Source organism: Equus caballus, chromosome 6, assembly GCF_041296265.1.
Source record: "Equus caballus isolate H_3958 breed thoroughbred chromosome 6, TB-T2T, whole genome shotgun sequence".
Lineage (NCBI taxonomy): Eukaryota > Metazoa > Chordata > Mammalia > Perissodactyla > Equidae > Equus > Equus caballus.
Window position 1 is genome coordinate 20,590,466 of NC_091689.1, and position 24,567 is coordinate 20,615,032.

Here is a 24,567-nt window from a genome sequence, read left to right on the forward strand (position 1 = left end):
TTACTAATAGTTTCAGAGGCATCTTTTTTTTTTAATTTATTTTTTATTTTTTAGTTTTTAAGGATTGGCACCTGGGCTAACAACTGTTGCCAATCTTTTTTCTTTTTTTCTTCCGCTTATTTCCCAAAACCCCCCATACATAGTTGTATAAGTTAGTTGCAGGTCCTTCTAGTTGTGGGATGTGGGACGCAACATGGCCTGATGAGTGGTGCCATGTCCGTGCCCAGGATCCGAACCCTGGGCTGCCGCAGCAGAGTGCACGAACTTAACCACTCGGCCACGGAGCCGGCCCCTCAGAGGCATCTTATGTTAACCCTGGATATTCGGGTTTAACTGAAATAGGACTCTTGGGAGCTGGGTTTGTTTGTTTCTCTTTTTTCGCTGAGGAGGATTTGCCTGAGCTAACATCCATTGCCGATCTTCCTCTTTTTGTATGTGAGCCACTGCCACAGCATGGCTATTGACAGACAGGTGGTATAGGCCTGCGCCCAGGAACTGAACCTAGGCCGGTGAAGTGAAGTGTGCCAAACATAATCACTAAGCCACTGGGGCTAGCCCTGGGTTTATTTCTTAATGCACTGAGTTAGCTATCTTTTTTGCCCTTTTATGTCATATTCACTTAATTTATATTAACTTCCATGACAAGAGCTTTTATAGTTTTTGTATTCTTACTTCTGTACCTCTTTTTATATTATTGCAAAGGACTCTAACTCTGTATTTCTTTGTGCTCAAACCACAAGGGATCTATTATACTTGGTTTTCTTTTTCCTTTATGCAATATATTTATTCAATTTATGAAATATATATGTATCTATTAGATTGTAAAAATTGAAAGACTGGAAGGCATTTAAAAAGCAATTCTTGCTTCTTTCTTTTAGTTTTTCTATGTGGATGTATTCTCTAGAGTTAACTGCATTGGTTCAAATCCTCACTCCCATTCTTCTACCTGAATGACCCTTTAAGTCGTTCTCTTAGCACAGTGTCCTCAAGGTGCATTCATGTCATAGTATATGTCAGACTTTCCTTCCTTTTTAAGGCTAAATAATATTCCATTGTATAGATATACCACATTTTGCTTATCTGTTCATCAATTGATGGACATTTGGGTTACTTCCACCTTTTGGCTATTGTGAATAATGTTGCTATGAACATGGGTGTACAAATATTTCTTTGAGATCCTGCTTTTAATTCTTTTGGGTATGTGCTTAGAAGTAGAATTGCTAGATCATATGGTAATTCTATTTTTAATTTTTTGAGGAACTGCCATAGTGTTTTCCACAGTGGCTGCACTATTTTGCATTCCCACCAAGGGTGCACAAGGGTTCCAGTTTCTCCACATCCTCTCCAACACTTGTTATTTTCTGTGTTTTTGATAGTAGCCATCCTAATGGGTGTGAGGTGGCATCTCACTGTAGTTTTGATTTGCATTTCCTTAATGACTAGTGATGTTGATCATCTTTTCATGTGCTTATTGGCCATTTGTATATCTTCTTTGGTGAAATGTCTATTCCAGTCCTTTGCCTGTCTTTGAATCAAGCTTCTTTGTTGTTGAGTTTTAGGAGTTCTCTATACACTTTGGATATTAATCCCTTATCAGATATATGATTTGCAAATGTTTTCTCTCATTCTGTGGATTACCACATTACTGTATTGCACAAATTTTCGTGAAGTCCAATTTGTCCATTTTTTTAATTACCTGTGAATTTGGTGTGACATTCAAGAAATCATTGCAAAATCCAATGTCATGAAGCTTTGTCCTATGTTTCCTTCTAGGAGTTTTATAGTTTGAGATCTTACATTTAGGTCTTTGATCTATTTTGAGTTAATTTTTGTATATGGTGTTAGGTAAGGGTCCTACTTCATTCTTTTGCATGTGGATATATAGTTTCCCCAGCACCATTTGTTGAAAAGATTGTCCTTTCCCCCGTTGAATCGTCTTGGCACCCTTGCCAAAAACCATTTGACCATACATGTGAAGTCTCTCTCTTTACTTTTAACTTACAAAAACTTTACAGGGGCCAGCCTCACGGCTGAGTGGTTAAGTTCATGGGCTCTGCTTTGGCAGCCCAGGGTTTTGCCGGTTCAGATCCTGGGGTCAGACCTAGCACCCCTCATCAAGCCATGCTGTGGCAGCCTCCCACATAGTAGAACTAGAAGGACCTACAACTAGAATATACAACTATGTACTGGGGGGCTTTAGGGAGAAGAAGAAGAAAAAAAAAGATTGGTGACAGATGTTAGCTCAGGGCCAATGTAAAAAAAAAAACTTTATAAAAAAGTTTCCTTAAAGAGTTTTTACATAACATGTAAAGACCCCCTCCATTCAGATGGTTTCTATTGCTGTAAGAATTCTGTCCATTCACACAATGTATATATTCAATTTTACTCCTTCTATTTAGTGTAAGCTCATTATTTTTTACATTATTATTTCCTTTTCCCTTTTTTTGGAGGAAGATTAGCCCTGAGCTAACATCTCCTGCCAATCCTCCTCTTTTTGCTGAGGAAGACTGGCCCTGAGCTAACATATCCATGCCCATCTTCCTCTACTTTATATGTGGGATGCCTACTATGGCGTGCAGAGCAGTGCCATGTCTGCACCGGGGGTCCGAACCGGTGAACCCCAGGCCGCTGTGAAGCGGAATGTGCAAACTTAACTGCTGCGCCGCCAGGAGGGCCCCTCCTTTTCCTTTTTTTTAAACAAGTTTTTTTGTTAATTTGGGAATTTTCTGGCACTTTTCCGTTTCCATGTAAGTGCAGGATAGCACCTTCAAATCTTTGACTCTCCTGCCTCCCTCTTTTGTTGATAAGGATCCTTGTGATAACACTGAGCTCACACAGATAATCCAAGATAATCTCCCATATCAAGATCCTTAATTTAATCATATCTGCAAAGTCCCTTTTGCCACATGAGGTAATGTATTTGCAGGTTCCAGGGGATAGGATGTGGACATCTGTTCAGTGCCATTTTTCTGCCTACCACACACATAGGTAAGCCAAAAGTCAAACCCAGATCTTATTGAAAACTTGAAAGTTTTCCTCTATTTAAGTTATTGACGTTTTTGTCCTGGTTTCTTCTTTGGGAATATCTGTCATCCATAGATTTCTATTTTGCAAGCTCTGTTGCTATCATCTTACTCTTCAACTTTCTCTCCTCTGCTTTTCTGCTGTATTCTGGGAGAGCATCTCTGAAGAGCGTGTTTATAGCACTGATTTTACTTTCTCCCTTATCAGTTGTGAGTTTATGGCTTTCAATGTGCATTTTTAAAAATTCACTTTTTTGCTTCCTTCAAGTTACTTACTGTGCCCCCCAAGACATGAATATACTCATTTTAACAAATAATTTTGTTTTCACAACGTTCCAAGGTAAAGAATTCCTCTGAATTTTGTCCAATATATACACCTCAAATGAAGTGCTCTCCCTGATTTCACATAAATATTCTCATTCACTAAGTGGAAAAAAATCAAATAAGGAGCTTTCCTTAGAGAACTCCGCTTTAACAAAGCTGATTTCTGATTGGGTATACTACAAGTTGTGCGTTAATAGGAGGAAGATTTTATAAATTACTAAAAGTCTAAAATTCAGCTGAGTGGGATAAAGATGTAGAATAGATTAGTCGAGTAAAGAGGGCAGTGATTGCTTCCCATAGTGGATAGTCTTACCAGATTGCTGGTAATTGAAGTGATGCTGATTGCTGGTAACTGAAATTATACTGAAAGAGTGTAAAGGAGAGAAGGAGAAGAGGAAATGAAAGGGATCTGTGTTTATTGACAAAGTAGGATGAGAAAGTAGACTTAGGGATTCCTGTAGAGGTAAGCGGTCAGGTGAATGGTTTCCCAAGATGGGGAAGGTCTCTCTCTCTGTTTGGAGACAGAAGAGTGCAATCGCAGGGGAGAAGCCTGGTCCTTTAATGGTTATTTGAAGAGAGCATTCTCTCTTCCAGATGTTTTCCCTTGTGTGAAGTAAGCTGAACTAAAAACAGCTCTGTGTGGAGCTCCAGCCAGGGGATGTGTTCTGCTCGCTATTTGGATTCTGCTGAGATCGCCACAGGTCTCCAGGTCTCTTGGGGCTACCCGGAACGTGCCTCTCCCCGCCTGGTGTGTTCTGTGGGAAGGTGCTAGTGATTCCACGCAGGGGACTCGAGATGGTCATCTTTGTACCAGAGGAAATGCCTTTTTTTCCACTCTGAAAGCCCACTCAAACCTTTCTATAAAAGGAAAATTGAGATACAGGCCTCCAGCATTGTGATGTTTTTGTACCAGGACATTTTAAAAAAGAGATTTTTGGGGCCGGCCCCATGGCCAAGTGGTTAAGTTTGCGCGCTTCACTCCAGCAGCCCAGGGTTTTGCCGGTCCAGAACCTGGGTGCAGATCTAGCACCGCTCATCAGGCCAAGCTGTGGCGGCGTCCCACACAGCACAACCGGAAGGACCTACAACTACAGTGTACAACTGTGTACTGGGGGGATTCGGGGAGGAGGAGGAGGAAAGAAAAGAAGATTGGCAACAGATGTTAGCTCAGGTGCCAGTCTTTAAAAATGACATTTTCAGTTTTGAAAATTCTTTAAATAAAATGCTTTATATTTCCGTAAAAGGGAAACTTTCCACTTAGTAGCACTAATCCAGGATATTCCCAAACTGAATACTATGTTTGTCCTCTACTATTGTAATTGATCAGAGCTGTTAAAGATCCATGATCTTTAAGGGACCTTGATATGCCAGACTCTTACTGGACCCAACTGAAGACTTTCACGACCACTGAATGGGGACTTGTTTTAACCAGTTAAATAGATACAAATACATATTCTGTCCTATCTAGAGTGGTAATTGTCAACCTTTAATTAGCATAAGGATGCTGAAACTGTGCACCCCTTCCCTGTTGCTTCAAAACCCCTGACATCCCTTCTCCCCCTGCTGCCCTGCCCCTCCCCCCAACCATGAATGTCTTCACTGCTGTGAGTTCCCTTGCCTGGCAAGCAATTGAACTCATTTTTCATGTTTTTCTTAAAAATTTTTATTTATTTTTTGAGGAAGATTAGCCCTGAGCTAACATCTGCTGCCAATCCTCCTCTTTTTGCTGCGGAAGAGTGACCCTGAACGAACATCCGTGCCCATCTTCCTCTACTTTATATGTGGGATGCTGCCACAGCATGGCTTGACAAGTGGTGCCATGTCCACACTTGGGATCCGAACTGGCGAACCCCAGGCTGCCGAAGCAGAATGTAAGCACTTAACTGCTGTGCCACCAGGCTGGCCCAAACACATTTTTGGGAAAGCCCTGTAGTCTGATTATTCTGACACTCCTCGTACAGTCAGTGTAGAGGCAGCACTGCCCAGGTTCCTCAGTGACTATTTGATGTGGTTTAACAGACTCTGTGTGCCCCTGTGGGGTAGTGGTGGCTGAACCCTATGTTCCTGCTGTGATTGTTTGTGTGTCATTCCGTGGGGATTGGACTTCAAGGGCACCAAAGAGCATCTAAACACAATCTCACATATTCCTAGTTTGTCACAATATGCTCAGGCCACATGACCTTTCCGTAAAGAATTAAGAAGATGCTGCGTTTTCAGTCTGTCCAGTTCAGTCACCTCTCTGCTCCCGTGCCTAACACAAACCTTTCCTTGCAGGTGACCAAGGAGGATGGCACACTTTGTGATGGAGTATCCCAAGGCAACCATGCCCAAAAAGGTTTTCTTTGGGGACATAAACTGTGCCAACAGAAAACTGTCCTCTCAGATGTGTGTATGCTGCCTCACCCAATCAATATCCCAAGCTTTCCAATATTCCTGGCTTCTGTCAACCTAGTTTGTACTGAGATACATCCTGCATATGGCAAGGGGATAGTTCTGTGCAGCTTACAGAAATGCTTTTCACATTTCCGTCAATCATAGTTGTAGAACCAAGTTTGGTACAGGCTAGCAGCTGGCATTGGGCTTTTGACTCATCACTACATTTTTTTTTTTATTGCTTCAGTCAAGGACTTGAATACAGTCCTAAGGATGCTATTAACCCACCATGTAACTGGGAGGAATTCACTGAAGTATTTTGCCCACGCCATCGGAGGGAACATGCTCCTGCTAACACTGACCTCAGTCCATTGTAATTGATTTCAGACTTCTGACTTCCAGATATCTAAGAGAATAAATGTGAATTGTTTTAAGCTACCAAGTTCCTGGTAACTTATTACAGCAGCTAGAGGTGACTAATACACCCACTCACGCCAGGTTTACCTGATTTTAAAAAGCCTAGGCTTAACATTATATTTAAACAGTCAATTTTTACTACATCACCAGCATTTACACGGAACTAAAAACCATCTTTAATTTAAGCCAGAGATACTATTAATATATCTATATCTTCTACCACCCCATGCTAAAAAATGAAGTAAAATGATTTATCCTGGCAATGTTAACCTCAGAGCAAACCACTTGGCTTACATTTCAAACAAAATGGGAAGGCAAGATTTCCGGTGCTGTGGTGAACATTTTTTTCTACTACTGTGGAGTACTCACTGCCTGCCTTGGGGTTACGTTTAATAAATAGCAAAATGCATCCAGATATTTACAATTTTTTTTTTTTTTTTTTTAAAGATGAGCAGAGGTCCTATTCCTGGGGTCCCAACAACAACAAAAGGCGTTGGCATGAACTGTTTATAAATTCTTGAGAACAGGTGTTCTGAAAGTAGAGTTCCCTTGTAATCTTCCAAGAGAAAAAAAAGCCCTGTTCTTCCTCAAATGTGCTTGAAGTTGAACGCGGACCGGAATTACTTGGTGGCAATGTGCAGCAACTGCTCTTTGCCATTGATCACCAGGGACTTTAACTCTCCGTCTTCTTCCACTTCCACCCTTTCTTGGCCATTCTCAATGATTCTCTTGGTGGTGATTTTTTTGCCATTCACTATTTCGGTGGAAGTCGACAAAGATGTGAAGTTGCCCGCCCCGCCACTACCACAGGACATGGAGAAGGAAGAAAGGCCTCCATTCCCCAGGGAACCAAAGGAAGGAAATCCTGCATCAAAAGAAGAAAAAGCACCCCCAAACATTGGAAACTCACTGAAGGAGGAGAAAAGGTTTGTGGACCCTCTGCTTCTGCTTCCCTGGGCGTTCCTCCGACCCCCAAAAATGTTCTCAAGCGGGTCTCCGAAAAAGTCAAACGAAAATGGGTCCTGGCCACCGAAGAACTCCCTGAAGACCTCGGCCGGGTCGCGGAAGGTGAAGACGTACTCGAAGGGGTCCTCGAAGAGCCCGCCCCTGCCCCCGCCCTCGTCCACCCCTGCCTCGCCGTATCGGTCATAGACGTCCCTTTTCTTGGCGTCTGACAACACCTCGTACGCCTGGGCCACTTGTTTGAATCTCCTCTCCGCTTCCTCCTTGTTCTCGGGGTTTTTGTCGGGGTGCCACTTGAGCGCCAGCTTCCGGTACGCCTTCTTGATGACCTCGGACGAGGCCTGGCGGGGCACGCCCAGCACCTCGTAGTAGTCCACCATGCTGGACAGCGGGGCACGGCAAGCAGTGCGGCTAGCAGGCCCGGGGCACAAGCCCGAACGCCCCGCGAGGCCAGCCCGCAGGAGACCGGCGCCCTTTGTGACGTAGCTGCATCTCATTGGTCAAAGCTGCATCCCAGAATGCAGTGCTCCGTACTGGGTATTATGTCACATGTATCACGCTGGCGCAGAGGCCCTGCCCACCCAAGGCCCCGCCCACTCACCGGCTCCTCCCACTCGCGGCTTCTACCCCCCAGCGGCTCCCAGGTTGCCATGGTTTCCGAATAGGGTAGAAAGAAGAGGAATTTAGCCAGTCAACAGGGCCGGTGACTCTGGCTGCTGCAGAGAATGATTTTCTTAAATCATTTGCATCGGGCTTTCCCTGGGCTCTCGGGTAGGGGTATGGTGATGTGAGCGTGTTTAGCCTGACCCTGGGCTGAAGGTCAGGTGTGTCATTTGTCTGGGTCAGCAGTGCTCCAACTTTTGGCCTCAGGACCCATTTGCTTTTGATTGTGTGGGTTCTAGGTATCAATACTTACTCCTTTAGAAATTAAAACACAGAAATTCATTAGTCAATTTAATAGTAAAAATAAACCTGTTACACGCTAACATAATATTTTTATGGAGAAATAACAATTCTTCAAAATGAAAAAATTTAGTGAAGAGTGGCATTGTTTTATAATTTTTGCATCTCTCTGGCTTAACAGAAGAGAACTGGTTTCTCATATCTGAGTCTGCCTTCAATCTGTTGCTGCATCACATGTTGCGGAGCCACTGGGAAACTCAACCGTACACGTAGGAGAGAATGAGAGTGAAAAAGTCAAGTATCACTATTATGGAAATAGTTTTTACTTTGCAAAATTCCCCCGAAAAAGTTTTGGGGCTCCCCAGGGTGCCCTGGCCCATAGTTTGCGAACTCCTGGTCTAACATATCAAAACGATTAAAACTTGCCAGCCATGTTTTTAGCGCTATGGGTAAACTTGGGGTACAGTGATTAGTTCCATGAAAACTGCTGTGTCATGACCGTGATTTTTTCTTTTGTCATTTCTTGACATCTGACTTCACTTTCTCCTTTTATTCTCTCTTGAGCACTGTTCTTTGCTTTGATGAATGCTGAGGCAACACTAATACAGGTCACTTAGTTCTAAGAGGAAAATGATTAACCAATGAACTTTCTTAATTTCATCATAAAGGGTAGTAGATCCAACAGGGTGTGCTATCTCACCGGAATAAACTGGTGACTTTATATCATCTTGAACAACTGATTATAAAGCTCTGGACCTGGCCCTTGGTAAGCATGCAATACACAGTAGTAGCAAGCTGATCAGGAGTAGAGTCTAGTGTGAACAAAGCATTGTGGGAAAGTACAAAGCGTATTTTGGGAAGGACAGGTGATCTGGAATGGCTGGAGGGAGAGGGGCAGAGGGAGGGGTCCTGTGGAAGGGCTGGAGAAGAGGAGCAAGTTTGGACAGGTGGGCTGGGGTCCATTTCAGGGAGTTCTAGGGGCAAGGCTGGGTAGTCTCATTTCTGTTCTAGGTCCTAGGAAGCTGTTGGCCAAGGTTTCACAGGTGGTGGTAGGTTGGGGCTGTGCAGGGGACAGCTGGTGCAGGGAATCATAAGGGACAGGTAGAGGTTGGGGGCAATGGGGCCTGAGGCCCTGAAACAGGACCATGGCAGCTGAGTCTGAAAGACAGTGGTAGAATCATCTAGATTCAGTACTTGCTTGGATATGGGGCCTACGGCAAAGGGAGAAGGGAAGTCACATCTATCCAGACACTGTACTGAGTGCTTACTGTTTGCAAAACCATGGACTGGCGCCTGAGTAAGGAAGTCATTCCAAAGCTGAGGCTTTGCCTGTAAGGAGAGAGAGAGCGAGAGAGCAAGAGAGAGCGAGAGAGCAAGAGAGAGCGAGAGAGCGAGCGCATAGCAGGAGAGGCAAATATGCAAACTGCTAAAGGACACAAGGCAGAATAAAACACAATGCTACAGAGCTTCCAGGAAGACACTTTTGTTTCCCCTGGAGGGTCCCATAGATTATCCACAGGGCAATATGCTTGTTTACATAGCTCCTTGAGTTGAGTAACAAGCAGTTCTAACACAATCCCATCAAAGGAGCTAGAAATTTGTGGAGAGAGGGGTCCCAACTACTGGCTTCAGCATAAAAAGAAATTACCTTCCCGTGGGTTCCAGGAATGCTCTCGCAGACACCCCGCTCTTCAGTAGCTCCCAAAGCAAGACGACGTTGCTGCCCTGCTCTGTGTTTCTTTGGCCGCCCATGCTCCTCCACCAGAGAGCATTTCGCCCTGCCCTGTAACTGCCTGCTTGCTTGTCTCTTGCCCACTGGAGCCCTCCTGACAGGCAGGGACCACTTCGAACTTGGTTTCCTGGTCCTAGGTCCTAGCAGAGTGCCAGTAGGGCCAACACTTCCCGTAAATGTTTGGTGAGTGGGGGCATCAGCAATGGATTCAGCTCAGGTTCCATGGCAGAAGCTTTTAAAATTTACTTAGTAGTGGTTCTTGGTCGTAATTCTTGAGAGTGAATGTGGATTGCCTGCTGTTCGGATTGGTAAACAGCATTCCCCAGTTGTGGGCAGACTCTTGGCTCCAAACCATCCAGGCGCACAGTGACCTCAAAAAGTGCTGAGGCTCTGCGTGATGCAGGAAAGTCATAAAGTCATGACAGTGGTGACTGTGTGTTTTACAGCCCTTTGCTCCACGGTGTAATGTACAGAGGAATGCTCATAACGTGGAGACTTCAGAAGAATGACTGCCCTTAATGTTTAACCTGGGTTATCAATTTCAGAATTGCAGATAAGGGCACACCAATGAGCCAAAACCTTGCTACCTCTTTTCTGTTCGTCTCAAATCTTGATCCTGGAGGATGGAGAGTGCTTGTAGGGTCAGTGCAGGGAGCTTCAGAGTGCATGTGTGTGTGAGCACGTGCACATATGTGCACGCTTACATCAACACATACAAGACTGGAGGTCTGTGGAGGATGGTGGTACAGGGAAGAGGGATTCTGAGTTCCTACTCTAAGTACCAGAATGAGGGGCCCTGTGAATATGTCCATAGGATACCAAAGCTTTAAAGTTAACGGATTCTCCATGATCCTCCTAATAGATCCCCAGTTTGGGTGGCCAGGGATGTCCATGGTCAAAATGTTGAGATCTGTGCTTTCATCTTGGGATTGTATAGAATAGCAATGGATCCCAGGAGGAAAAAGTGAGATGCTCAGTTCTGTCGGCACTCCGATTTGCCCTTTCTTTGGGCAACTACCATACTTGCTCCTCAACTCATCACTTGATCTTTTAGGGTGCCAGCTGGGTATTGCTGTGTGAGCACCTTCTATGTAATCCTGAAGTCCTGCCATCTGCCTTGTCTTCGTTTATTTTGGTTAAGTAATGACTGTGGGGGTCATAGCTTTGCTTCTGACTTCTAGTTGGATGTAAATTTCAGATGATGGCAGCCTTAAAATCATTGTGTGGGCCAGGCTAGAGGCCGTGGGGAGTTGTGCTTGAGAGCAGGGTCTCTGGGCTGTGACACTCAGGGCCTGGATCTCAGCTCTGCCACTTAGTAAATGCAGGACTCTGGCAAATCACTTTGCCTCCATGAGCCTCAGTGTCTTTGTCTGTAAAATGGGAATAATAGTATCTGCCTTAAGTATAGTTCTAGGGGATTACGTAAGAGGTGTTGTGAAGTGTTGAGCCCCGTACTTGGTACATTGCACAAGCTCAATAAATACATATAAATTTTATTGTCTTTGTTTGTCTTTCCCTTTTGCCTTTAACCTGGTCATCAAATTTCCCAAAGTGTCTTCTTTCCCTTTGACCTTCGGCCTGTGTGATGACGACTACAGTTTAACTTACTGTTGTTCCCTTATCTATTTTGGTTTCTTCTTTACAGAATGTTCTCTCAGTTCCTCTCAGAATGAACACAGATCTGTCCTGGGAAAGGCCTTCTGTGCACACATCCTTAAGTGGGTTTCCCTTTCCTGTCATTCTTCACCCCAGCAGCATTCATTTCCTTTTTAGCATGTTTCACAACCTTGAATGTGTCTATCTGTTTAAATTGTCAGTCTCTCTGTCTTGATGGAGCATGAGCTCCGAGGAGGCAGGAGACTCATCTGCGGTGGTCCCTGCTGGAGCCTCCAGGCCCAGTGCTGTGCTGGACTTAATACATATTTGTTGGATGAATGAATCAAGAAATGATGCAGTGCTCAGGCAGAGCCCTAAGTGAGCTGCAGAGAAGGACATTCTAAGAAGTTTCCATGGGCCAAAGGCAGGCTTGCAGTATCATGTTCTTTTCTTTCTAAAAGGCATATTCAGCTTTCTATTTCATTTGTGACAAGGAAGTCTAATTCGTCCCCACATAGCCTTTTCCCCTCTCTGATAACACTCTCTTGGTCCGTGGAAATACTAATTTAATGGATTCAAAGGTGCTGAGATGCTTTGCTTTCTGTATTTAATCAAAAATGTGATTTTATTGACTGATAAGGAATTCCAGCCAGTTGAAGTGTGGTTTGCCTGTTAAGTAACCTGGAAAAGACCTGCCGTCTTTATTTCTATGAGTAAACTTCCTGTTACCTTTAGCCAACTGACAGCTGCAGTCATGTGACACAATCAACCATTAACTTGGTGTCCCATCAGTTCTTAGAACGTGTTAAGTGGGAGACGGCAAACTTCTGGCTAGTCAAAGTCTGGTAGCAAAGGCCAGGACGCCATGGCAGCGGGGTCCCAGGGTCCACGTCTGCTTGTCCTAGGCCTGCTATTGTGTGTGCTGGGCCCCGCTGTGTTGCAGGCCGGGAAAGTATTGTTGGTCCCAATAGACGGCAGCCACTGGCTGAGCTTGGTCGGGGTCCTCCAGCAGCTGCAGCAGAGGGGACACAATATAGTGGTCCTAGCGCCTGACGCCTCCGTATACATTAAGGAAGGAGCGTTTTATACCTTGAAGAGGTACCCCGTGCCTTTCCGAAGGGAGGACTTCGAAGCGACTTTTATCAGTCTCGGGCATAGTGTTTTTGAGAATGATCCTTTCCTGCGGCGTGTGGTCAAAACCTACAAGAAAGTCAAAGAGGATTCAGCTCTGCTTTTGTCTTCCTGCTCCCATTTACTGCACAACAACGAGGTGATGACCTCCCTGGTGGAAAGCAGCTTCGACCTGGTGTTGACAGACCCATTCCTTCCTTGCGGCCCCATCGTGGCCCAGTACCTGGCTGTGCCTGTTGTGTTCTTCTTGAATGCACTGCCGTGCAGCCTGGACTTTCAGGGTACCCAGTGCCCCAACCCACCGTCCTATGTGCCCAGATCTCTGTCCTCTAACTCAGATCACATGACCTTCCTGCAGCGGGTGAAGAACATGCTCATTGCTTTGGTAGAGAGCTCTCTGTGCAGTGTGGTTTATTCCCCGTATGCGCCACTTGCCTCCGAAATCCTTCAGAAAGACGTGACTGTCCAGGACCTTATGAGCTCTGCGTCTGTCTGGCTTCTCAGAGGTGACTTTGTCAAGGATTACCCCAAGCCCATCATGCCCAATATGGTTTTTATTGGTGGGATCAACTGTGTGAGCAAAAAACCACTATCCAAGGTGTGTATTTGGGTGGGAACTTTACACGCTTATCTTGTGAATACTTTGGCTAGATGAGGTTGCCCCAGATATATGCTGAACGAGCACGCTGAGATAGTTTCAAATGCCCTTTTCCGTTCATTCTTATCTCTCAAGTCTCCTAGGTCTGAGTTGTCATTTATATCTGTCTTTGATATCGTCTCCTGGGTCATTTCTTTGTAGCTGGCACTTTAAGAACGTATACTTTGGACAGTTTATTCTGTGTGTGCCAGTAGCTAGTAATCAATTAGATGCGAAGGGTTATATGGCATAAGCACAGAGAACTGGGTGCAGCACGCACCTTGCCCTGGACTGGGTCAGGCATGGGAGATTCAAGGTTGCTGAAAGAATTCTTTGACATTTATGGATCCTGGCAGAGAAAGTTGCCTTTATGTTCCTGGTTAAAGTTCCAGTTTCTAGATATTCCAATAAGAAGCTGGCTCCTGCGGTACCTTCTCTTTAATAGTTAAATAACCTGCCAGCCGGGTTCTGACATTGGGCAGAAAAGATCCTGAGTCTTAGTTTCTGCAATGCTCGTCTGTTCATTTATTTCCCCTTAAAGAATTTGAGGTATGCAAAAAAGTAGCATTCATATCCTCTTGAAAATTTCCACAGAGGGGATAGGGAATAGCATGAGAGCCTCCGTTAGAAGGGGGGTGAAAGGATTCTCCGAGGAGGTGACATTTCAGTGGGCGTTTACTAATTTATTCGAGTGTTGTTTGAGGACCTGCTGGTAGCCAAGGCACCTTCCAGGTGCTGAGTCTGGCTCTTACTAAGGGATTGTCATTACCCTTGGGGAGTGTTGAGTCTTACTTCCAGTGTGCCACCAAAGTGGTTCATATTCTCAGTGATCATGTAATTGTCATGGCAAGGAGAAACTTTGGGCGACAGAAAGAACTTTGGGGTTGAGTTGACACCTCCACTCACTGCCACATGACAGGCTCTCCTCTCTGGGGCTCTGATTCCTCCCTTAAAATGTAGAGAGGGATCTGATGACCCCTCACAGGTCTTCCAGCTATAAGATTCTGATACCCCATGGCCTATTGGACAAGTATGTGTTTGATGGGGTGGCCTGGTTAATAAAGAAGGAGGTGGTGTTGATTTTCTGAAAGCAAAATTAGAAAACCTAAAGGCATAGAAAATGATTATTGATTCTCTTTCAGATAGAGGAAAAGGAAGAGATGAAATATTACCAAATCAGTGGGCACATCTCAGATCAAAGGAAAGAAAGCCAGTCAACATGTGCAAGCTAGAGAGACATTAAAGAGAAATATTTTGGGCATCACTGTTAAGGATCTAAGAGGAAACAATTATGTTTCACATTCAGTTTGAAATTTAAAACTGTGGAGGCGTGCATACATAATGGTAATTCCATTATAAATGGAAGGGCTTATCTATAAATCCACATGGACATCCTCAGTTACACTGGCCTTTTCCCTATTCCTGGGACATCTCAAAATCTTTCCCCGTTCAGCACCCTTGAACATACTGTTCTCTCTTTCTGGGATGCTGTTCCCTGAATTTCTTAGGTAGCAGTTGTCTTCTCATTTTTCAGGTCAGCTTCAAAGTCACTTCCTCAGGGAATCCTTTCCTCTAAGACAGCATCCTGTGCTATTTCCTTCAAAGCATATCAAATACAGTGATTGTTTCCTTTAGAGAGTTGTTTATTGACTGTCTCTTCCATATATTCGGGGGCAGGGACCACTTTGGCTGGGGACCTGGCAATGGATCTGCATGTGATTGGTGTCCTGTAAATATCAGCATCTAAGACGTGTAATTGACACTCACCAAATATTTGTTAAATGAATGAATGAAAAGAAGGGGGTATGAACTGAGGACTAGTCACTGGTTAGGTAGTAACCCCCAACAATTCTTTATACTCCTACAATTATGTACAAATATATGTACAGGTATAAAATTTTTTGTTGCTTGTTTTATAAAAAAAGTAATAATATATCCTCATTGCTTATTTATCAGTCATGTGTTGTAGATATTGCTCCAGTTCTAAGTATTATATCTGTTTTTTTTTTAATATCAATGTCACAGTCATACTTTTTTTTTTTTTTAAAGATAATAGATCTCTCTTTCTCTTTTTTTTTGCTGGGAAAGATTTACTCAGAGCTAACATCTGTTGCTACTCTTCCTCTATGCTGTATGTGGGATGCTGCCACAGCATGGCCCCCGATGAGTGGTGTAGGTCCAGGCTTGGAAACCAAACCTGGGCTGCCAAAGATGATCGCACTGAACTTAACCAGTAGGCCATGGGGCCAGCTCCCCAGATTCCACTTTTTTGATATTAATATCACCATTCCTGCATTATTTTTGTTTATATTTCCCTAGTATACTTCCTTTGTCTTCAAGCTTTCTTCTTTCTTTTCAAACAATGTGGGACTGATACGTTTAACCTGGTCAGGCAGATTCCTTTCGTAGGTGAATTTTGCCTGTTTGCACTTAATGTAACAACTGATTGATTTGATTATAACACTTTTAATTTATTTTATTTTTATTTTGCTTCATCATCTTTCTTTTTCCTGACTTTCGCTTGGATGTCAAGTTGCTCTTTATTTTCTTTTTTTCCCTTTGTTAATTAAAAAATTCTACTCTCCACTTCCATTCCTCCAGTGGAGATCATCCCCTTCCCAATGCTCTTGGGAAAAGTCCTGAACTTCAAGAATAAAGGTAGAATCTTTATTTGATAAAGAGAGCCCCTAGAGAAGGCACAGCCCGGTGTTGGATCTGTCTTTGGGATGCCTGCAAGACAAAAGATGGTAGAGCATCACTGAGAGCAGGAATGAACCTTAAGAATTTCAAGATGTCAATCCTCTCTCGGGGTGAGAGATCTCTGTGGATATGTAGAGATTCAGAGATGATATCCAGACATACATCTTGAGTCTGAGGGAAATAGCCAGACAGAAGATCATTGAGAACAGACACCTGAAGATGACGAGGAGAAGAAAGCCTGGTGATGGGGAACCTGGCCGTGTTTGCAGGTGGCTCTGAATGCATAAGATAAGGCGACATGTTTCCAAAAACCTGTCTAAGGGCTTAGTAAGGTTCTTGGAGAAACAAAAGACATTTGAGAGGGAAAAATCTAATGAAAGCTTGGAACTAAAAATACTAAAGTCTCAGCAAAACCTAGTGTCCATATTAAGGGCCTCATTGGAGCGGGCCATTTCTTTCACTTCAGAGGGGTCCCATCTTTTTGGAAGAGGGTAAGAGGTGGGGGATCGAGGATTACTTTCAGTTAACACGTTGCTTCACTCTTTGGCCGTTCCAGAGTCTGTGAAGTCGAGCAAGGTTTGGGGCAAGTTTTGCCAAGTAGCGGGTAACTACTATTACCTAGTAATAGTAATAGTAAGTACTATTGTAGCGGGTAACCTCACCATTATCCCATAAGAGCTGGCCCAGAGCTGGGCGTTGGCCATGCTAACACAATCTCTGAAGTTTGCCCTGCTGTGATCTGTCGGTAAACTTTCGTGCTATGTAAACTTTAGCTAGCTAAGTGCTGTTATTTAACGTTGGATGTTTATGGACCTGTGGGTTCGATTTTGTGTTAATCATACACTGCTGGTTGCTGAGTGGGTGTGGAATGGCGTGCAAGGAGGGGAAATTAGGTGTGGTCCTTTCCAGACAAGGTTAAACACAAGAGTGGGTTTCATGAAGGAGCAAAGGTCCTAGGAAATTCAGGTGAGCCGTGTACCTTCACTCAGGAGAAAGAACTTAATACTTGGAGATGAGCCGTCTCTCCCCAGGAAAGAGAGATGTGGTGCAGATCCTAGGGAGGAAGGACCTCGGAAAAACCATCCTCAGGATGTTCTTGCCACAAACCAAAAATGCAGGGTGATGATGGGGAGGATGACGCTGGCCTCCCTGACCTTTCAGATGAGCCCAATGGAAAAGGCTAAGACACAGCTGCTTCAGCCAGAGGGCCTGGGACTGGTGGGGTGGACTAGACAGTGGGCTGGTCGGTATTTGGGCTTTACTGGTCACCCCTAGAATTAAGCTTGGCAGAAGTCTCTTAAAATCATGTGTGCTGAGCGTTGTTGGAAGTCTCCGGTGCCTCTCATCTAGGGTGACCAATGTCCTGGTTTGTCCAGGACTGTTCAGGTTTTAACACTGAAAGTCTGGTGTCCCAGGAGACCCCTCAGTTCTAGGCAAAGGCTGCCACATCACACAGTCTCCTTAATGCCCTTGGCATTCTTTGAAAGCATATAAAGCCATTTGGGAGTTAATTAGATCACCAATAACCTATAGTTGAGGGAGAATCGGCATACTTATGCCTAACTCTATTACTCTACTTCCTCCAAGTGGAATTACCACTGTGTGGGTGTGCAAGTGGACCTTTCCTGTGGACTGGAACACTCTGGAGATGGCTATGAAGGTTGGGGACAGAACAGACTGAGCTAAGATTATTGCCAAGGGTCGAATCTAGGGGCTTCCTTACTCTCTTCCTGGGGACACTCCCACCACTCTTATTTCCAGGTTTCCATGTGTCAACACCGCAGCTAATGCTGCTCTTCTTTTGACGGAATTTTCTTTCTAGTGCATCCTTTCAGACCTTTTGTTTGACGTCCATCTCTAAAGTCTATTCCTTATTGCTTTAGGGATGGGCCTTTGGTAGGTCGTAATCTGTAATCTGTGCTTACTGGTTGGGATCCCTGCCATCACTGTTTCTCACCCCTGTACACACACACAGTTTCTAAAATCCCATCCTCCTCCTCCATCCAAGGGAACCACAGATTGCTTTTTTCTAGCATTTGTAACATTCATTATTAACTAGAAAATCACTCAGTTTACAGTTCAAATATACTAAAACTCACTCAATTAAAAAAATTACTTCTTGGTAAAAAAAGGTCGCTTAATGGCAACAGGATACCATTAGCAGTATGAAGGACTTTGAATCAACGCAGCCCCCCAGTTTTCTAGTGATCTGTCTTGCAGGCAGAGGGGACCATCTGCTGTCATCTATAGAGGGCTTGTCACACAGCCCCCTCCCTGTTCTTCCTTCCTTATTCCTTGGGTCATCTGGCCCAGGAGTTCCTTCAGAGGCAAGTCCCATTGCCTCATCTTGAGCTTTGTCCTTGAAGAGCCAAGGCTGTAATGCCCACAGGCGGTCTTTGTTGGGGGCCTCCTGAGACAGGGGAGTGGCCTTACAGGTGCGGTCTTCCTTGGATGACGGTGATGGACATATTGCTAGAAGGAATCAGCTGCTAGAACAGGACAGAGCACTCTGTGAAGGTCATACGCTGGGTGGGTTGAGACTCAGTGCCTGTCTATCCTTCCTACCAGTGGCTTTGGTTTACTCATATGCCCTTGACCTTCTCTGAACTCCACAGAAGGGGCTCAGGTCACTGGTACCCACTAAGCAAGGGTTTCTGTCACCCGTTTTGTATCTGTCAAACCTTGGGAGGAATATTTTGCTTTTTACAGTACATTATGGAACCAGCAAAGGAAGATTCAAATATATTTCTGTATATTCTTCTTGCTAAAGCAGGAAAGTTGGCTTGCACTCTATAGAAAGCTCTCCTCCAGGAAAGGTGGAAAAATGCAAGGTTGACTGGTTAAATTTCAGCACTGAGTTGACGTGAATGTGGTCTTGAGTCATCCAAGAATATTGGCTGCCATACGGAAGACTGCTCCAGGCCGCAGGGAAGCAAGAGTTGTTAAAGATTGTCTGCTATTTGAGGTTTTTCCTTAATTGTGAGCCTAATCCTTAACACTCTCTGGAGCTTTGTGCTTTGACTCTATGCGTTCTTTCAACATAAAAAGAATATTCCAGAAGCCTTGAAAAGTAATACAGATCTTTACTGTAGATTTTCTTAAAGGGGCAGTGCAGGGGTTTGAGAGTCCATAGAAAGCTTTCTGAAATCCTCTTTGGACAGCTTTCCTCTCCCCCAATTTTCCCTTTCACAGCGTCTGCTAAAAGGCTCTCGCTTCACTCCATGATGATCATTCACCTTTCTTCCCTCCTTCCTCACTGCCATCTGCTTTCTCCTTCAACCGCCTTCGCAAAAGCCAGCTTTCTCCCAAGACCTTCCCAGCTGCCTGCAGCCCTGGGGAAGTGGATCTGGTCTTCTCTCTGCTTTTCTTTTGGAAAATTAGCACATTCTGTGGATTCTGCATCTCCAAGAAGAACCCAACAGATAACCCTGTAAGCAAGATCCTTCCTTCTTTGGAAGGGAGTAAGGGAGAGAGAAGTGCTGTAACATACACTAATACTTTGTGTCTCTGTTACATACACACACACACACACACACCCTTTAATCACATTCTTAAGAGAAACCTATCTGATTCACAGCTTAATGTATGCAGTCACCAAAAAACATGAGAAAAAAATTAACTGGAAATTTGTTTTTTGGTCCTAGGAGTTTGAAGCCTATGTCAATGCTTCTGGAGAACATGGAATTGTGGTTTTCTCTTTGGGCTCCATGGTCTCAGAGATTCCGGAGAAGAAAGCGATGGAAATTGCTGATGCTTTGGGAAAAATACCTCAGACAGTAAGGAAGATTCTACACCATTCCTTTATATCTATCGTCACAAGAGTTCTCACCCCAGACTTCCAGTATCTAAGTTAATTCCATTAGTTGGACTTTAGACTTGGGTTTTCCCTTCTACTTGCCAATTATTAAAGCAAAAGTCTTCTTTTTGCAATTTTACTCCAGCTACTATGTTCAACCGTGGTCCACTTCCCTTGGAGGTCTCATTTTCTCTAAGAGACTCAAAAGAGAATTAAGGAGAACTTATTTTAAAAAAAGAAAATAAACAGGATAGTGTTTCTTCATATTAAATAGGAATATTTCTCCAAAAAGTTGTTGGTGAGGACAACTGGATTTATTTCTTATATATCTGCTTTTATAGTTCTACGTCCACTCATTTTATTAGTAAACTTTCCTTTCAAGTTCAGGAAAGTACAAAAGTCATAAATGCACGTCTTGAGGAATTTCCACAAAATCACAGAACGTTGCCAGCCCCTGGAAGCCTTCTTACTCACTACACTTCCCACCCCTGCCAAGATTAGGTTCGTTCAGAGGACTCCACTTTCCAGCTATTACAGCAGATGTTTTGTTTTAAAATCATATTATGTTCTTTAAACTCTGTTCTTGTCTCCGCAAGGTCCTGTGGCGGTACACTGGAACTCCACCACCAAATCTTTCGAAGAACACAATACTCGTCAAGTGGCTGCCCCAAAATGATCTGCTTGGTACGTGGGGAGGATTTGATGTGTGGGTCAAATGAGGTTAAATTAAGAAAGTGGCTTAGGTATGGCTGTTCTAAAGGATTGTTTAGCTGGAAAACATATGGCCAATGTAGCCCACATTGCTTTTTACCTAGTGGGGCATCTCAATGCACATTTTCTTCTGCAAACTTCTGCAAGGGCCAACTGTGGATAGCACTGAGTCCTTAGAGGGCTTTCAGAACCTAGACAGTATCAGATCGTGAAACTCAGCGACTTGACCACCAGTGTCCCTCCTTTTTTGCTTCTCAGGTCACCCGAAGACTCGTGCCTTTATTACACATTCTGGCTCCCATGGTGTATATGAAGGAATCTGCAATGGCGTTCCAATGGTCATGATGCCCTTGTTTGGTGATCAGATGGACAATGCAAAGCGCATGGAGACCCGGGGAGCTGGAGTGTCCTTGAACGTCCTGGAAATGACTTCTGATGATTTAGCAAATGCCCTAAAAACTGTCATCAATGACAAAAGGTAAGAGAGAAGGTACAGAGGAATACTACCCATATTTTGGCCATTGCATTCACAATAAATATTCAAATGTGAAAACAAATACCTAAAAATCGAATTTATAAGGAAGATGATTTGGGGGTTATTATTATTCATTTTGTGAAAGGATGCTTTAATTCCTATAGAATTTATCATAGAAATTATTTTAAATATTATCTCCCGTAATAGATTTAAAACTTCAATTTATTAAAAAAGTCACCATAATAGATGTCTGATCTATAACTTCTTGTAAAGAGAGAAATATTCCAAGAAGCAGAGTGTCTGTAAGATCAAAACAAACCGGGCTCGTGGAAGTACAGTTTTTCCCAGCACTTAAACCTATGAGGAATTTTGTCCATGGGATTTATAAATGGAGTGGGGGGGGGGGCGTCATATGATATCACAGGCAAAGGCTTCTAATAAAAGCAAAGCCAAGTTTGTTCAAATATAGCTCTGAAAATGATTCAAAAGGCAAAAGTCATCAGATTGAATGACTTCTGCATAAAATGTATTGTATTCCCGTTAAGCTCACTAGTAATAGGCTGATCAAAACCTTATGGGAAGAAGTGATGGCCAGTGGTGGACTTCATCCAACAATTAATAATGTGAGAGTGCGCGTATGAGCATGTGTGTGCATGTGAGTACGTGTGCATGTGTGTGTGTCTACAAGAGTGTCAGGAGCCTCATTTGTAGTTGCTTCATTTCAAAAGAGACACCAGGCAGGAGTACAGATGTGTGAAGACTGGAGCGTGTTGATATGGGAGGAGACACTACGCAGGGGGACACGCCAAGACTGGACAAGGGAAGATGGGGGTGAAGTGATGGTGCTCACATGTGTGTGGTGCCAACGGATAAAAAACAAAGGTCCACATAACCAACCCAGGGTAACAACCCGCCCAGAGCAACTGGTGGTGTTCTCCACCTTCATTCCAGTTGGCCTCTGCTGACAGCCCGGCTTGTCAGCGTTGGGCTGTGCTGCTCACACATCAATACAATTAAAACCCAACTTCCTTCCGTGTGCTCATGAAACTCGTTCTTGAGGTTCACGTTAGTAATATAATTTTGATCTTTTGTTCGGTGGTAGAGACAACCACTTGTAACCTAAAAATGACTTGGTAGAAGTTCTCTGTGCTTTATTATTTTTTAAAAAACACTAACCAATCAACTTAAGTTATTAACTAAATTCGTCTATTCATTTTTGAGCCTTCTCTATCTGATTGTGAATCTCCGTGTTCTCAACACTCTCAGCAGGGACTGCACCTACATAGAATAAAGAGAAATGGAAAAATTTCAAACTTCAGATTATGCAACCAGGCCATAACAGGTGCTTGATAGGTACTGGATGAATGACAGCAAGTGTCCAGAAAATCCATCTTGCTTAAGAGAAATGTATAAAAGGAAGATGTTTAACAATATTTATAGCCACATATTCATATTACCTTACAATAATATATCCAAGTAAAATGGCAGACATGTTTAAGGATTCAGCTTTCAGATTCTGATTCAGACGTCAACACTGTCCAAAATAAACAGAAATCCATTTTGTTTAACAGGCTGCATAGACACAGCTTCATGCTAAATTTAGCACTTAGATGGCTTGATGTTTCAGTAATTGAATTGAACGTATGCCACCATCTTGGAGACAGCACTTAAAAATAGCTTTTACTTGACTAGTTGTGATTGTTTACAACTTCGCATGGAAAACTGTTCATAATTTCTGACATGACCTTTTCATTTATTTCTTTATCTTATTATAAAGAAAGTATAATCTAATTTCCTACAAAAATATCACTAAAAAAGAAAAGAAGAGGGGGCTGGCCCAGTGGTGCAGTGGTTAAGTGTGCACATTCCACTTCTGTGGCCCGGGGTTTGCTGGTTCGGATCCCGGGTGCGGACATGGCACCACTTGGCAAGCCATGCTGTGGTAGGCATTCCACATATAAAGTAGAGGAAGATGGGCATGGATGTTAGCTCAGGGCCAGTCTTCCTCAGCAAAGAGAGGAGGACTGGTAGCAGTTAGCTCAGGGCTAATCTTCCTAAAAAAAAAAAAAAAAGAAAGAAAAGAAAAGAAGAATGTAGGAAGCAAATTTCAACTAATTTAAAATTAGAATTTTGGCTTCCAATTTTTTTTAGAGATAAAGAACATTTACTGTGTGTGTTTTCTTTTCTGACTATAATAGAAACACATTTGCTCTACCGAGTTTGGAAAATTTGGTGGTTCCTAACCAGAAGCGAGCATAGAGAGGGGATAGTTTACTCCTGTTGGAGTTCCAGGCATTCACAGAACTGTCTTTGTGTTTAGCTATAAGGAAAACATCATGCGCCTCTCCAGCCTTCACAAGGACCGCCCCGTGGAGCCACTGGACCTGGCCGTGTTCTGGGTGGAGTTCGTGATGAGGCACAAGGGGGCCCCGCACCTGCGCCCTGCAGCCCACGACCTCACGTGGTACCAGTACCACTCTTTGGACGTGATCGGCTTCCTCCTGGCCGTCGTGCTGGGAGTCGCCTTCATCGTCTATAAATCTTGTGCCTTCGGCTTCCGGAAGTTCTTTGGGAAAAAAGGGCGAGTTAAGAAGTCCCACAAATCCAAGACACAGTGAGAAGTGGGTGGGAAGTGAACCAAACTTGCAAATGGGGTCAGTGTGAAATTCATGTTTTGCTTATTCAAGAAATACTGAGCCATAAGTTAAACACCCCAGTGTTTTTAAAAATGAAAACAATCTAATTGCTAGTCACGCCTATAGAGAGAGATATTTGAATATGCTTTCTGCTTCTTCCAATATCTTTAATCTGGACTCTCTTGTCATCTTTCAAGTGACTTGCCAAGAGGATGGACAGGTCCTCCTTCATCCTGCATTGCTTTTCTTACTCAGGTAGGGCCTGTTTGGGAGCGCGGGTTTCAGAGGTGGTCCCACGGCACCCCCACCTTGGATGCTGATTCTAACATCATCCTCTGGCTTCCGTAGACTGTTGTGATCAATTCCTTCATCAATGATGGCAGATCCTAATTTATGCTCATGCTTCACAGATGTCACTTGTGTGTTTAAAAAAGGATATGTTTATTCCTGTAGGGCATAGCTCCTTGCACTTGAAATAAACGAGCAATGTAGAGTCCTTCGAGAAGAGTGTATGGTTTCTAACTTTGGGGGAAAAGAATGATATAGAAAATTGATGGGTGGTGTTTGAGAGGATAACCATTGCTTCATCTCTTGTGCCAAAAGGATCTGAATTTGATAAAAGCCCCAAATATAGTGTCTGGCATGTATATTTTCTCTGTTTCTTGCAACTAAAAACATATTAATAAATTCATGTAAATTCTATGTCTTAGGTGTTCTTCTCTTCATTGCTGTTGCATTTATTGTTGTTAACCTCCGTGTTCTAATTACGAAAGCGATGCACGGTTATGACAGACAATTTGAAAAATATAGACGTGCACACATACACAAGAAAATAGAAATCTCTAGGAACCATGTTCCTCAGAAATAACCACATAACTATTTTGGCAAATGCATATATTTATAAAGTATTGCAGCTATACCAAATATATCTAGTTTTCTCACATTCTTTTTCCACTTCAGTCTATCGGAAATGTTCTCCCCAGGCTTTTGTGTAACATTTAATTTGTTTTTAGTGGCCAAGAAGTATCTATTGCATGGATATACCAGGATATATTTAAACACCACTTCTGGGTGAATTCACTTTTATTTTCTTTTGTGAAAAAGGCCTCATTACATGGGGCCAGCCCATGGGTGTGGTGGTTAAGTTCAC

The 24,567-nt window shown here is 43.5% G+C and overlaps 2 protein-coding genes across 6 annotated transcripts in view; one reads left to right on the plus strand and one right to left on the minus strand.

Moving 5' to 3' along the window:
• LOC100065342 (UDP-glucuronosyltransferase 1A1) overlaps positions 1–24,119 on the plus strand; it is an 85,196-nt gene extending 61,077 nt beyond the window's left edge. For 4 of the 5 annotated variants that reach the window (XM_014740435.3, XM_014740432.3, XM_014740434.3 and 1 more), the window contains exons 2-5: positions 19,444–19,575; positions 20,192–20,279; positions 20,565–20,784; positions 23,102–24,119. In XM_014740435.3, coding sequence (XP_014595921.2) covers positions 19,444–19,575; positions 20,192–20,279; positions 20,565–20,784; positions 23,102–23,399 — 738 coding nt within the window. In that variant the 3' untranslated portion in view covers positions 23,400–24,119. Of the gene's footprint in view, positions 1–12,085; positions 13,061–19,443; positions 19,576–20,191; positions 20,280–20,564; positions 20,785–23,101 lie in introns of those variants that run through there. The other variant, XM_001915834.6, reaches the window with a different exon arrangement.
• On the minus strand, positions 6,287–7,639 carry LOC100146238 (dnaJ homolog subfamily B member 3). Its single transcript, XM_014740437.3, has one exon. The coding sequence runs from the start codon at positions 7,595–7,597 to the stop codon at positions 6,758–6,760; it is 840 nt and encodes a 279-aa protein (XP_014595923.2). The 5' UTR covers positions 7,598–7,639; the 3' UTR covers positions 6,287–6,757.
• Positions 24,120–24,567: the final 448 nt, after the last annotated feature.

Bases quoted from the DNA above. Each gene is read 5' to 3' on its own strand.
- LOC100146238 (XM_014740437.3), bottom strand. From the start codon at position 7,597: ATGAGATGCAGCTACGTCACAAAGGGCGCCGGTCTCCTGCGGGCTGGC.